The sequence below is a fragment of the Myotis davidii genome, unplaced genomic scaffold (genome assembly GCF_000327345.1).
Source record: "Myotis davidii unplaced genomic scaffold, ASM32734v1 scaffold684, whole genome shotgun sequence".
In the NCBI taxonomy this organism is placed as follows: Eukaryota; Metazoa; Chordata; class Mammalia; order Chiroptera; family Vespertilionidae; genus Myotis; species Myotis davidii.
In genome coordinates this window covers 616,990-631,221 of record NW_006295564.1, presented here as the reverse complement: position 1 = coordinate 631,221, position 14,232 = coordinate 616,990, and the positions used below count along the sequence as shown (strand labels likewise).

General features: G+C 34.9%; 1 protein-coding gene across 1 annotated transcript in view; it reads left to right on the top strand.

Annotated features, from left to right (window-relative positions):
• MED13 (mediator complex subunit 13) overlaps positions 1-12,464 on the top strand; it is an 88,899-nt gene extending 76,435 nt beyond the window's left edge. The window contains exons 24-30 of the mRNA XM_015568121.1: positions 1,677-1,819; positions 2,540-2,698; positions 2,815-3,000; positions 4,819-4,961; positions 6,556-6,729; positions 7,627-7,727; positions 8,488-12,464. Of these exons, the coding sequence (XP_015423607.1) occupies positions 1,677-1,819; positions 2,540-2,698; positions 2,815-3,000; positions 4,819-4,961; positions 6,556-6,729; positions 7,627-7,727; positions 8,488-8,620 (1,039 nt within the window). The 3' untranslated portion in view covers positions 8,621-12,464. The remainder of the gene's footprint in view (positions 1-1,676; positions 1,820-2,539; positions 2,699-2,814; positions 3,001-4,818; positions 4,962-6,555; positions 6,730-7,626; positions 7,728-8,487) is intronic.
• Positions 12,465-14,232: the final 1,768 nt, after the last annotated feature.

Here is a 14,232-nt window from a genome sequence, read left to right as displayed (position 1 = left end):
ACCCCACACTGGGGATCAAGCCCACAACCCAATAATGTGCCTTTGACTGGAATCAAACCTGGCTTCAGTCCGCAGGCCGGTCCTCTATCCACTGAGCCAAACCGGCTAGGGCAAGCTTCCTAAATTCTTTATAATAAAGCTTGAAATAATGATTTTAACCTGAAAAAATTTTGAGGCATAGAACTAGAAAGCCCTCTGCAATTTTAAAAACAAACTAGTGAAGCACCCTAGAAATTTATTTTTTTCATGTACCATCTAAGATATAATCCCTACATTGAGTTAACTTTTAACTTTCTTTACTAAAATTGTGGACTGAAATTTTTACCATTTAAATGTTAGAGTGTCTTCTGAAAATGGAGGCTTTCTTTTTAGAGTTCTTCTTGGTAGTAATTAAATATGGCCATTTATTTATGAAGTCTGTAACTAATAGGTCACAACAGGTGAGCCTCATGTTGAGTTATCACTTAATAGATATTTCAACATGTTTCAAAGCTAGGGAACACTGCCTGGGAGTTCTTGAAAAGCAAATCCTTGCAATAATTTTAATTTTTAAAGATTTGGTTTTATCCTTTATTTTCTCTATTGTATAAAGATTCTGTTCCTTTAAGTTCAGAAATTGGTTATGTACAGAAATATTTAATGATTCTTAGTTTATAGGAGTGCTGAAAAAGTAGAATTTTATATTATTGGTTACAAAGATTTATTGAGTATTTTATAAACCATACAGCAGTACTTTATACATTTCCTTCACATAATTTTGACTTTTTAAAATGGGATAGTTATACTAATTAAATGAGCTTTGGAACGAGTATTCTTACCTGTGAAGGATAAGCATAGAATAGAGGAAGAATAATATCACCTTTCCAATACAATGATAGTGTTGCCATTTTACTGAAAGTAGAAGTTAGAGAAAGGTTAAGAAAGAGGTGCAACTCTAGAGTCGTAGACACCTGGGTTCAAATCCCAATTCTGCCACTTAACGACTATGTGATCTGGAGCCAGCCAAGCTACAGCTTGTTTCTCTGGGAGGATAAGTTTATGTGTTATACAGTTGTTAGGATGAAAATGAAGTATTACAAGTAAATTGGGTGTAATTTTGGTACATAGTAAGTACTCAATAAATGGTAGCTACTGTTGCTCGTGTTACCTATTTGCCTAAAAGAGGACATGCATGCAGAAACTCAATAACATTGTTTGGTTTGAGAAGTGTAGTGTTTTTTTTATATCCTTCAACTTAAAGTGTAGAGCAAAGATTGACAAACTATAACTTGTGGGCCAAATCTGGCCATGTTCATTTAAGTATTATCTATGGCTGCTTTCATGCTGCAGCAGCAGAGTTGAATTGTTATAACACAGTCTTGATGGCCTACAAAACTTAAAATACTGGCTCTTTAAAGAAAAATTTTGCCAATCTCTGGTGTAAAGCAGTGTTTCTGATTAATTTTGATGCTTATGGATAACTTTGAATTCAGAGTTGTATATACTTTAATGTATGATAAAAAACCACAAACTAGCATGCCACCCCTATAATTTTACATATGTTCTTGCTTAGGACTTGTATAAAAGTTTCAAGCATTAAGGAACCAGTTTTTTTTTTTTTTACAAATTTGAGCTCTTTTGAAATGTCATAAGAATTTTAGGCACATTTATGACTGTCTCTTTATTTTACACAATAGAGCTCGTAGGAAAAAAGGATCTGCTAGAAGATTCGGTCTACAGAAACTTTGGGAATGGTGCTTAGGACTTGTACAAATGAGTTCATTACCATGGAGAGTTGTAATTGGCCGTCTAGGAAGGATTGGTCATGGAGAATTGAAAGGTAAAATTGTGCTTTTTTTTTTTTAGTACTTAGATTTCTGCTTTATGTTAGTTCATACACTGTTCAGACTACATATAGGTATACTATGTACTTGATAAAATGCATACCTTATAAAAACGTTTTTTGTTACTGATTTTTGTTTTTAAAGAGGAACCACAGATGTCTAAGCCACAAATGGCTTAAGTCCAGATATAAAAGTATATTTTACAATATTACAACTTTAATATCAGTGTCATTACTACTATTTTTATTTTTCCTTTTTTTTTATTATTCAGCTTATCTTCTGTTCAGATTCTAATTGATATTGATGTACATTAAAGCTAAGGTGATAAAGAATGTTGAGTAATATCACCAATAAGACAGTTTTAGCTTGATGATAACACTTATTTTAAAACCATTGTTTGTCCTAGCCGGTTTGGCTCAGTGAATAGAGTGTTGGCCTGCGGGCTGAAGGATCCTGGGTTCAATTCCTGCCAAGGGCATATGCCCGGATTGTTGGCTCTATCCCCAGTAGGGGACGAGCAGGATGCAGCTGATCAATGATCCTCTCTCATCCTTGATGTTTCTTTCTCTCTCTCCCTCTTCCTTCCTCTCTGAAATCAATTAAAAAACATATATTTTTTAAAAAGTAGATAAAGCCATTATGTTTTAACTTTGGATCTGTAGGGTGTTAATAACAGTGTTACTTTAGATTATTATTTTTATTGTTGATACCCACAGATTGGAGCTGTTTGCTGAGTCGTCGAAATTTGCAGTCTCTAAGTAAAAGACTCAAAGACATGTGTAGAATGTGTTGTATATCTGCTGCCGACTCTCCCAGCATTCTCAGTGCTTGCTTGGTAGCAATGGAACCCCAAGGCTCTTTTGTTATTATGCCAGGTTAGCTACTTTAGTTTATATCAGAATTAATTCTTCATGCACTTAAGTTTCTAAATATTACGTAAAATTGATTCTTCATTTATTAAGAGAAAAAATACCTTTCATTTCCTTTCCAGATTCTGTGTCAACTGGTTCTGTATTTGGAAGAAGCACCACTCTAAATATGCAGACGTCTCAGCTAAATACCCCACAGGATACATCATGTACTCATATACTTGTATTCCCTACTTCTGCTTCTGTGCAAGTAGCTTCAGCTACTTACACCACTGAAAATTTGGACTTAGCTTTCAATCCTAACAATGGTAGGAGAATTAATCTTTAAAGGTTTTGCAAATATAAAAAGTCTTAATGATTGTTGCTGATTGTAGGCTGATTAATGTTCCCAACACATATCCATATCTTACGAATGTCCCTGAAACCTGTGAATGTGCCCTTATATGGCAAAACAATAGCAACAACAACAAAAAGGCTGGAGATGTGATTAAATTAAGGGTCTTGAGATGGAGAGATCCTGTGTTAGGTGGGTCCGAAATGCAATCACGTGTATCCTTATAAAATGGAAGTTTGACTATCCACAAAAGGGGGGAAGGCCAAGTGATGCAAAGAGAGGGAAGCAAAGTCACAGAAAACCAATGCTACACTGCTGACTTTAAAGATGGAGGAAGGAGCCATGAGCAGTGAGTACAGTTCTAGGTGCTGGAAAAGACAAAGAAACAGATCACCCTCTGGATCCTCTAGAAGCAGCAGAGGCCTGCTGCTTCCTTGATTTTGGCCTAATGACCAACACTTTGATTTCAGCCCAATAAAACTGAATTTGAACTTCTGGACCCCAAACTGTTAGAGAATAAATGTGTGATGTTTTAAACTAACAAGTTTGTAATAATTTGTTAAAGCAGCAACAGGAAACTAATATAACCATTCTTCCACCTTATTGATATCAGAACTGGTGCTATGAATTATCTCATAAATATTTACTTATTTTAAAAGACAACATTGGTCATAAAATGTTTGTAGTTTTTTGCCTGTGCTGTTGAGTTATCTATATATACACTTTGCAGCTCATATTATATTCTTTTCTATCTTGACTTGCCAAAATAATATAGTAATTTATATGAATTGTAAGAGTAGGGATGTAACTTTTCTCAATGAGTTTATAGATTGCATTTGAGTAGAAGAAAAAAATAAATGATATTCTACTGTTGCTCTGAGTTACCCTAGAAAATGGCACATTTTTAAAGTCACAGTATGGGTATTCATTATTCTATTTTTGTGTGCGTGTTATACAATAATTTGAATGTTTTACTTAATAGTAAAGAATAAGTGTATCAATCATGAGTAGTGTCATTTTAAGTACATTTTCATTTTCAGCATACTGTGTTTGCTCTGTAAGTTTCCTATTGCTGCTGTAACAAATTACCACATGCTTAGTGGCTTAAAATGACACACACTTATCTTACAGTTTTGGAAGTCAGAAGTCCTACTGGGCTCAAGTCAAAGAGCCTGCAAGGTTGGTTCTTTCTGGAGTCTCGAAGAGACCGACTGCTTCCTTGCCTTTGCCAGCTTTAGAGACCACTTGCATCTCTTGCTCGTGGCCTTTATTTCCATCTTCAACATCAGCACATCTCGTTCATTGACTAACCCCAGTGCCTCCCTGTTATTAGGGCCCCAGTGATTACAAGGACCACCTAAACAAGCAAGATTTATCTCCCCCTTTCAAGATCCTTAGCTTGGTCATATCTGTGAAATGTTTTAAAAAGTATATTTTTATTGGTTTCAGAGAGTGGGAGAGAGAAATAGAAACATCAGTGATGAGAAAAAAATCATTGATCAGCTGCCTCCTGCACGCCTCCTACTGGGAATCGAGCCTGAAACCCAGACATATGCCCTGACGGGGAATCAAACCATGACCTCCTGATTCATGGGTTGAAGCTCAACCACTGAGTCACACCAATGGGGCTGCATAATTATTTTTCATGTGTAATTATTTATATGGCTCTCAGCACAATAATTGACACACAGAAGGCACTCAGTAGATGTTGGTTAAATTAATTTTAACTCTCTCCTATAGATAACCATGAGATGAAAAATTAAGTACTTAATCTTTTTTCTTTCTCTTATAGCAGATGGAATGGGTTTCTTTGATTTGTTAGACACAGCAGATGATCTTGACCCTGATATCATTAATATTATTCCTGCCTCTCCAACGGGGTCTCCTGTACATTCTCCAGGATCTCATTACCCCCATGGAGTTGATGCTGGCAAGGTAACCCTATTATAAAAGTTCAGTTTATCTAAATGTCATTCATTAACTTAGTAATGAATTGATTCATGAAATAGAGTCCTGTTTTGCCCTTGTTTAAATTAGCAAATAGTGAAATTAACAGTACATTCATGCATTTCTGCTCTTTGAATTATACATTATTAAGGCAGAGGGGGTCTCTGCAGCTCTGCTTTTCCTGACTTTATGTTTTCTAGACTACTTTTCATTAATCCTTCTTTTGTATTTTTCCTGCCACTTCACCATAGCTTCTACTCAGGTCTAGGACTGGATTATCTGAGAATCAGTATATAGTTCTAAGAGCTGCTCTTCATATCAGGGCTGTAACAAGCAACATAATAGAAATACTAATTTTCTCATAAGAACAGAAAAAACACTGACTACCTTGCCTCCCAAAATGTTTATTTTTAGCAGACTATTTTTTCTTTCTGTTTGAACTGAAAACTAATTGGGCCTCATTTGAGTAACATCTTTAAGTGAAATTATATGTAGTAGTGGTTTGACTATTTTAGTATATGTATGTTTAGAACAGCCGTGGGCAAACTACGGCCCGCAGGCCGTATCCGGCCCGTTTGAAATGAATAAAACTATTGAAAAAAAAGACCGTACCCTTTTATGTAATGATGTTTACTTTGAATTTATATTAGTTCACACAAATACTCCATCCATGCTTTTGTTCCGGCCCTCCGGTCCAGTTTAAGAACCCATTGTGGCCCTCGAGTCAAAAAGTTTGCCCACCCCTGGTTTAGAACCTGCCTTTTAAAAATAAAGATTTTTGTCCAGTCTTCTTACCTTGCATTCTTACCTGCTTTCTTTAACTGAAAAGAAATGAGATTATTAAAAAAATATATATGAGATAAAGCACCAATAATCTTACCACTTTAATAAGACCATTTTTACTTGTAGCAAATTAGCTTCCAGATGTATTTATATTGTAGCTTTCAAGAAGTATATCAGCTTTTTAATATTGCATTGTTGTTTTAGCATAATTTGTTATATCATTCCCAAAATGTTGGATATTGAAGTTATTTTTTTCTGTTATAAGCAATGTTGCAATGAACATCTTTATGCATATCACTTTTTCTTTTTACCTATTGCCTTAAAATGAATACCAAGAAATACATTGACTAATCCAAAGGCTATGAACATCACTTAGTAGCTATCTCCTCGTGTTGTCATAATGTTTTTCAAAACATTATTAATTGTATTTTATAGGTAGTGCTAGATGAACAAGCTAAATTTTAATCACCTTTTGGATGAGGTTTGGTGGTCAGGAATTAGTTGAACAAGTTTTAGGAAATAATGCAGAAATTTCATTGATCATTTTGTATTTTTCAGTCAGTTACAAAGAGATACATACACACAAACTCTGAACATATTTCCTTATGCAACTGTTAAGACTCATTCTTTTAATGGTATTACTAATTATGATACTCTTACTAATAAGTACTAGAAATTTTAAAAAATATCTTGCAGCATTTTAAAAAATTGAAGTGATTTTCATAAGCCATTCTGTATTTATATCTAATGCCTAGATATATCAAATGAACTAACACACTTTTAATTTTGTCTTTTTAAGGGTCTGGGTACTGATCGGCTACTTTCAACAGAGTCTCATGATGAAGTAACTAATATTCTTCAGCAACCATTGGCCCTTGGTTACTTTGTATCAACTGCCAAAGCGGGTCCCTTACCTGACTGGTTCTGGTCAGCATGTCCTCAAGCACAATATCAGTGTCCCCTTTTTCTTAAGGTATTGCCATTTCTATGCTAGTTCCTAAATAATGCTAATTGTTGGTTTACATTCTAAGAAATATAAAAGTGGCTTTTTGAAACCTTGTAGCTTTTGTCTAAGGTCTTACATGCATTGCCACATTTGACTTTACACAAGATCACCAAAAGAGTTATCTCATTGTGAAATAATTCTAATTTTTAAATTCATATTAAGTTTGAACTTTTTTTTAAGTTTGAACTTTTAATCTTAAACTTCTGGGATGCTTGCTCATATTATTATTATATTATGATTATTTTTAAATAATTCTTTATTGTTGAACTCGTATTATTTTTAACAGCACATCTGAAGTTTAGGCCTAGGGAGAAAACTTATATTACCAGAATTTGGTTTTCAAGACGAAATAAATCCGTTGGATTTTTCAAATATCTCCTTGTTCTTGCCTTGACTGTTCCAAATCTGTCTTCTTATAGTTTTAAAATAAAGAAGTTATTTTAACTAAGGAAAAAAAGATTTGTAACTTTTTTACAAATATTTGCATATGCTTGACTCCTGTTAACTTCTTTCAGTGCTATATCTAGGTATATCTATATAGGCTTAAGTTCTATATAACCTAGATACAGACTGTACTGAGGTTTATCAGTTTAGTGCTTCCTTAAACATTTACTTCACACATCTAGTCAGGTTACACTTAAAAAATAATTGGAAATCCTTTTTTTTTTTTTAAGATTATCATGTCTAAAAAACAATAAAGCTGAAGAAAAGGAACTAAGGTTTGATATAAATTACTACTGTAATGAATTAAACAAAAAGAAACATTTTTATATTCCTTATGTAGGTCTAAAATGTATCTATCTCATCAAGGCAGACACCTTGGTTTTTTCCTTTGGCTGATATCCTGTTACTTGTTATTTTTAGGCCTCTTTGCACCTCCATGTGCCTTCAGTGCAATCTGACGAGCTGCTTCACAGTAAAGACTCCCACCCACTTGACTCAAATCAGACTTCAGATGTCCTCAGGTACAGCTCTTTTTTACCATTAGGTGTTCTCTCCAGTATTGATCCTTATATATATTTCTTGGGTCTTGAGATAAATCAGTGATGGTGAACCTTTTGAGCTGGGCGTGTCAGCATTTTGAAAAACCCTAACTTAACTCTGGTGCCGTGTCACATATAGAAATTTTTTGATATTTGCAACCATAGTAAAACAAAGATATTTTTGATATTTATTTTATGTATTTAAATGCCATTTAACAAAGAAAAATCAACCAAAAACATGAGTTCGCGTGTCACCTCTGACACGTGTCATAGGTTCACCATCACTGAGATAAATGATACCATTCAGAACAAGTGTTTTTTCTTGTTAACACATGTGATCTACTTTAGAGTAATTTTTATGAAGTACTCTAATCTCCCCAAGGACTCATTATTCCATAACTTCCACTTTTTTAAAAAAATGTTTTTATTGATTTCAGAGAGAGGAAAGAAGAGGGAGAGAGGGGTAGAAACATTAATGATGAAAGATAATCATTCATCGGCTGCCTCCTCCACGACCCCCACTGGGGAACAAGCCCAAAACCTGTGCATATGCTATGACCAGGAATCGAACCATGACTTCCTGGTTCATAGGTCAACACTCAACCACAAAGCCACACTGGTTGGGCCCTTCCATCTTTTTTTTTTTTAAGTTACTTTGAATCTTAAGATGCCATAATGGAAACTGCTCCCAAAATCTACAGTATAAATAAATACTTGACTTAAATATTTATTTGCTTTTCAGGTTTGTTTTGGAACAGTACAATGCACTCTCCTGGCTAACCTGTGACCCTGCGATCCAGGACAGACGCTCATGTCTCCCAATTCATTTTGTGGTGCTGAATCAGTTATATAACTTTATCATGAATATGCTGTGATCTTCATTTGATGGAACTGTGCAAGAAAATAACAAGGAAAAGACATTTGCTGCAAGATTAAGTTACAGTTATCTTCTCACTGAAAGTCATTTGTGATAGGGTCTAATTCTTATTACTTCAACAAATATTGTTTTGACTTGGGGGAGGGGCTATAACCCTGCTATTTTTCATTGACTATATTGAACTCTTTAGGGTGATGACTGATCATACAAAACGTATTATAACATTTTCGTAGCAAAATTAACCTTTTTTTTCCAGTCACAGTATTTGTGAAAAGTAATGAGCCATAGTACCCAGTCATGTTAAATGAATAATAAAAGCATGGAGAGGAAACAAGGAACAATGAATTTCAACATATGGTTTCAGAACATCAAGATGTTCTTGTATTGGAGTATAGTATCTAGTATTCAAAATGCCTGCATCTCTTATTTATTGTAAGTTTTTAAATGTATAAATTGTCTTATATTTCTTAACCTCTTTTATAAAAATTTTCCTAGAAGGTTTATACTGCCTTCTTGCTTTAAAGCAATTGGTCTAAAATATATGTAATCGTCTTAATTAAAAAGTTGCAGTAGGGTTGCTTTTAGAGTATTATTTTTTTGTAAGGGGTGGGTGGGACAGTAAATTTGTATTGTCTTGATGTACAGTTTAACGGGAATAGAGGGGGAATAATGTCCATACCATTGTGTGTGGAGGATTTACAGCTAAGCTGTAGTTGCAGAGTACATGTACAGTAATGAAGTTCACTGTGTTTATAAATTGAAAAGGTACCAGGTCTTACAGCATTTTATATATCACACCTTTACAGAATAACATGATGGCAATATACAAGTGATATTGTTAAGTGGTTTAACTTAGAATAAAATGAGAAATCTTCAGTTATATTTTGTACTATGGTTTAGGGCTATGACTAATATTTCAGGCCATTTCCAGTGGGGAAAAAAAACTTAGTTTTACAAGAAAAACATTTGCTACTGAATGCTTAAACTAATTTTGGTGTTTCATGTTACATGCTTAAATTTTTTTCAGTTTTAACAGTGGCACATCTAGGCATGGGAATATTATTAATTATGAAAATTATCTTCAGGATCTGCTATAAGGTTGAAATTTAGCCCAGCTCTAGGCATTTTACAAATTATTTTAAGAGCAGTCACTCTTGATTGTTTGACTTTTTTTTTTTAAATTAAAGATTGGGAATGTGTGTGAGAGTATGCATATGTATGGGTGTGTGTGTGCAATCAAACTGTGGTGTAAATAGATTCTCAGTGAATTCTGGTATTCAGACTCTATTTCACTAGTTAAAAACCATTTTCTAAACTTAACCTGTTTGTTTCCCCTTTGCCTTTTATTTATTTAATTTTCTTGGTTTGGAGATGACAGTCCCAAACACCAGAGTCTGTACTTTTCTATAACACAGTTCAGATTAAGGCAGGACATATGTCAAGGAGGTTCTCACCTCCCTAAAGAAGGGACTTGAATTTTAGGGACTTTAATTCACCCCTTCCTTCGATACAGCTTCCCCCCCTTCTTGTTTGCACATGCCAAGATAATTGCTTCTATGCAGGCTTTACCCCCTTGAAAAATCCTTTCTACAGTGCTGCTCACAAGAGAGTCCAAGTTAGCCTCCTACCTGTGCTGCTGACTTGAATTCACAGTCGCCAAGTCTACCTATCTTTCTTGGAAACAGTCTAGCAAAATTCCGGATATATAAGTTCACTAATTCTCTACAAGGACAAAATCAATTGTATTTACAAAGCAGTAATTTGGTATGTTTTATTTTATTTTATTTTTTACTGAAACGTTTTGTAAATTCTATATGCTTAGCTTAAATATCACTTTCTTATGAACAATATAACTTCTTCAAATTGTGTATATTAAAATATTAACAAGTCTTTTTTTCTATAAAGAAAACACAATTAGTGACAAAGATTTTTCAATCATTTTTTCAAAATTATGCAATCCCAATGGATATCCCAGCATATTTTGAAATTAAAATTTAAAGATCACATCTCTGCATTCACTTTTAAATTGTGCTCACACACTAAGGATTATGTTGCATGTTTATTCTATACTTTAAAAAAACTTGTCTGAGATTTGAAGGAAAAGATGCTTATTTGGAATTTCTATGAAAAGAGTATCCTTTTTTATATACTTAGCACAATAGTAACTTTTAAAAATAGACGCTATATTCTCAGTTGTTTAAAATTACTAGCCTTTAGTAACCACATCCCAGTTTGAAAATAGATTTTTAAAAAATTATTCCCTGACAGTTTCTTTTATATGGAGCCATAAGGAATGAACCCAGTATACAATTCCTTTTTATTTGGGAATCAGGGAGTAGTTCCTAAATATACAGGATTTACTGATAAGATGTGTTTTTCTTCCTTTCATATATGAGTTCACACTCAAATAGAAAATTATTAAATAGCCATTAGAAAAGGACGGAGACCTATTTCGAGAAAAAAAAAAGCCTTTTATGCAGGATGATGGATCTAACTTACTAATGTACTGCCACAGACAAGTGTAGGCTGTTTTGTTTTGTTTAAATAGGTAAGCAAAATAATACGCTTTATACCAGTTGATCAGCAACACCTTGACTTCCTTGTTACAGTGCTAATATCTGTTTTTTTCTGCTGTTATCCATTATAAAGCAGGGTGGAATTTCAGTATTTTGGCATTTCAAAAGATTACTTATATAATGTCTGCTTCCAGCCAGTGAGAAACATCTAGCCATACCTTTCTTATGCAAGCCATTCAGTTATCAGGACTGTGAATTAACACTGTATGAATAAATTTCTGTACACCTTATTGTTTGGCCAGAAGGCCACCAAGTGTACTTATATGTAATCCTTAAATTTTAAAGTAGTTGTAATTTTTAATATTTCTAAACTTTTCTTAAACCACTAAAATTAAGCTCTTACTACTTAGTCAACTATCCTCAGCTGTATTCCTACTCAATTGTCAGTATGGCACAGATTACTGTATTAAAATATTCTCCTTTTGTCTTCATATTTACCTTCTGAGGTAACTTTTTTAACTTAATGTGTTACTACAAAGATTTGCAGATCTTTAATCAAGCACTATGTTAATACTGTAATATCAAAATACTATGTTGCATTATTTAAAATGTTCAAATTGAATACATTAAAAGGAAGTTTTTAAATGCTGTTGCATCATATAATTTGCCTCTCACCCACTATAGCATTGCATATCAGTCTGTTAATACATTTAATGTGCATGAGTGATGTTTTAGTCTGGGTTTCCTCTTAAGATTTTAGTTTGTCTAAATTAAAGAAAAATGTTTTTGACATACATTTTTTGCCCCATCCCCCAAATCAGCTGGAAATCTTAACCTTTTGGGATTTTCTTGGTGTTTTATGGGCCCAGAACTGTGGTTTAAATTTATATATATGTTTTCTTTTTTGTGGAGTATGAATTAAAAAACTGGATTTGGGACCTAAAATACTCCTCAGGTTGATGTATTCATAAAGTTCTAAAATAGATTTAGTTTTCAAAGTAAACTGGATTTGTGGACCTTAGAGTTACTGAATTTAAACTACAAATTGTAACATCATTACTGGACATGTGTCAGCATCAACTCAAAATAACTTGGTCACTTTATGAAGGGACGTTTTAAAGTTGTTTAGCAGTGACACTTAATATGGTCCAATTGCTTTTTTTTTTAAGTGACAAAAAAAGAATAAGGAACAAACACTATTGCTGCCGATTGCCATAACACTGAGTTGTATAAATTGTGATTGAGGAAATGAAAAGATTTATACTTTTAAAAAAAACACAAAAAAAACAAAACTTCAAATGGAATAAATTATTCATGAAGCCTTCATTGTGGTGTCTCATTCTGTTGAAAATATCTCTAAAGTTTGTGTGAAAATCAGGAGCAGTATTACTTTTTTTTTTTTGTCATTTATAAATGGAAAGGAGCAACCTAAAAATTGATTAATGGACTTTTAACTTCTCCATCTTAAGTATTTTATTTATTAATCCTCACCCAAGGATATTTTTTTCTATTATTTTTTAGAGAGAGTGGATGGGAAGGAGGAATGGGGGAGAGAGAAACATAGATTAGTGGCCTCCTGTATGGACCTGGGAGGGAACCCGAAACCCAGGTATATGCCCCTTGATGGGGAATTGAACCCGCAACCCTTTGGTGCAAGGGCTGACCTTCTAACCACTGGACAACACTGGCCAGGGCTGAAGTGTTTTATTTTTAGAAAATATTTTAATCATATATCAATGTTAAATATATAGGAAAATTATATATACATGTGCATACTAATTCCTTTTAGGCTGATTAGTTTAATAATCAGTTTTCTAGTTGAAAGAAGTTACCTTCGAATATTTAAAGCATAGCTCTGTCCTATTTTTTTTAAAATTACAAATGTTTTTGAAGCAAGAGTGTTGTTCAGATACGAACAATCCATTAAAAATAGCTCTGTCCTTTTTTGTTGTTGTTCTCTGTCCATTTTGTCTAAGCAGCTATCCTATATAATAAAAGAGTAATATGCAAATTGACCAAATGGTGGAATGACCAGAACACCTGCGGCCCCTTGCTCTGGCCGGCCCGCTCCCAATGGCCACCATCGGGGGCCGGCTGGCTGAACCCCACTAGTGTGCAAATTCATGCACCAGGCCTCTAGTCCTCTTACATAATAAAAGCCTGATATGCAAATGGACCGAATGACCAGTGGAACAACCAGTTGCTATGACACGCACTTACCATCAGGGGGCAGACGCTCAATGCAGGAGCTGCCCACAGGCCCCAGGCCAGCCAAGGTGAGTGCCAGCAGGACCTCCCCCCACCCCCTGGTCGCCCCACAGAGGGAATTGACTGGTGGCAGCAGGGTGGTCAGAGGGGCAGGGCTGGCTGGCGAGCTTGCAGCGCTGTTCCCCCCAATCACCCCACTGGTCACCTCTAAGATGGGTGCCAGCAGGGGCCCTCCGACCACCCTGTCAGTCACCCCGCAGAGGGAGGAAACGGGCAGTGATGGTGGGCAGGACAGGGCTGGTGAGTGGGTGGTGCCAGGCCAGCCAAGGCGGGTGCCAGCAGGGGGCCCCTGATCACCCTGCTGGTTGCTCCACAGATCAGCCCTGATCGCCTGGCCAGGCCTAGGGATCCTACCCCTGCAGAAGTTTTGTGCACCAGGCTTCTAGTTTTAAATATTTTTTTGTCAAACTTAAGCTAAGGACAAATTCCAAAACTGTCATTTTAAAATAGTTTATGCCAGCAGAATTTTCAAAAGAATTCTTTAAAAGGATGTACACTGAGTGGCCAGATTATTATGACCATCTGACATTTGTAGGCAAATTAGCTATAATTACGCACTGAAGTTGCTAGAGGGCCAGACCATTATAAATAGGGAAGCAGGTTGTTTACCACGACAGTAGAAGTGATTTTTTTTCTGAATATATGGGTAAACTGCGATTTAACAGCCTTTGAACATGGGAGACCATACACACACACACACACACACACACAGAGTGGCCAGATTATTATGACCACCCCATCAGTACAATGAAGTGAATTAGTTATGCAAATAATAATAATAATAAAACCTTGAGAGTATTTGCTTAGGAAGTTTTTAATAATCAGT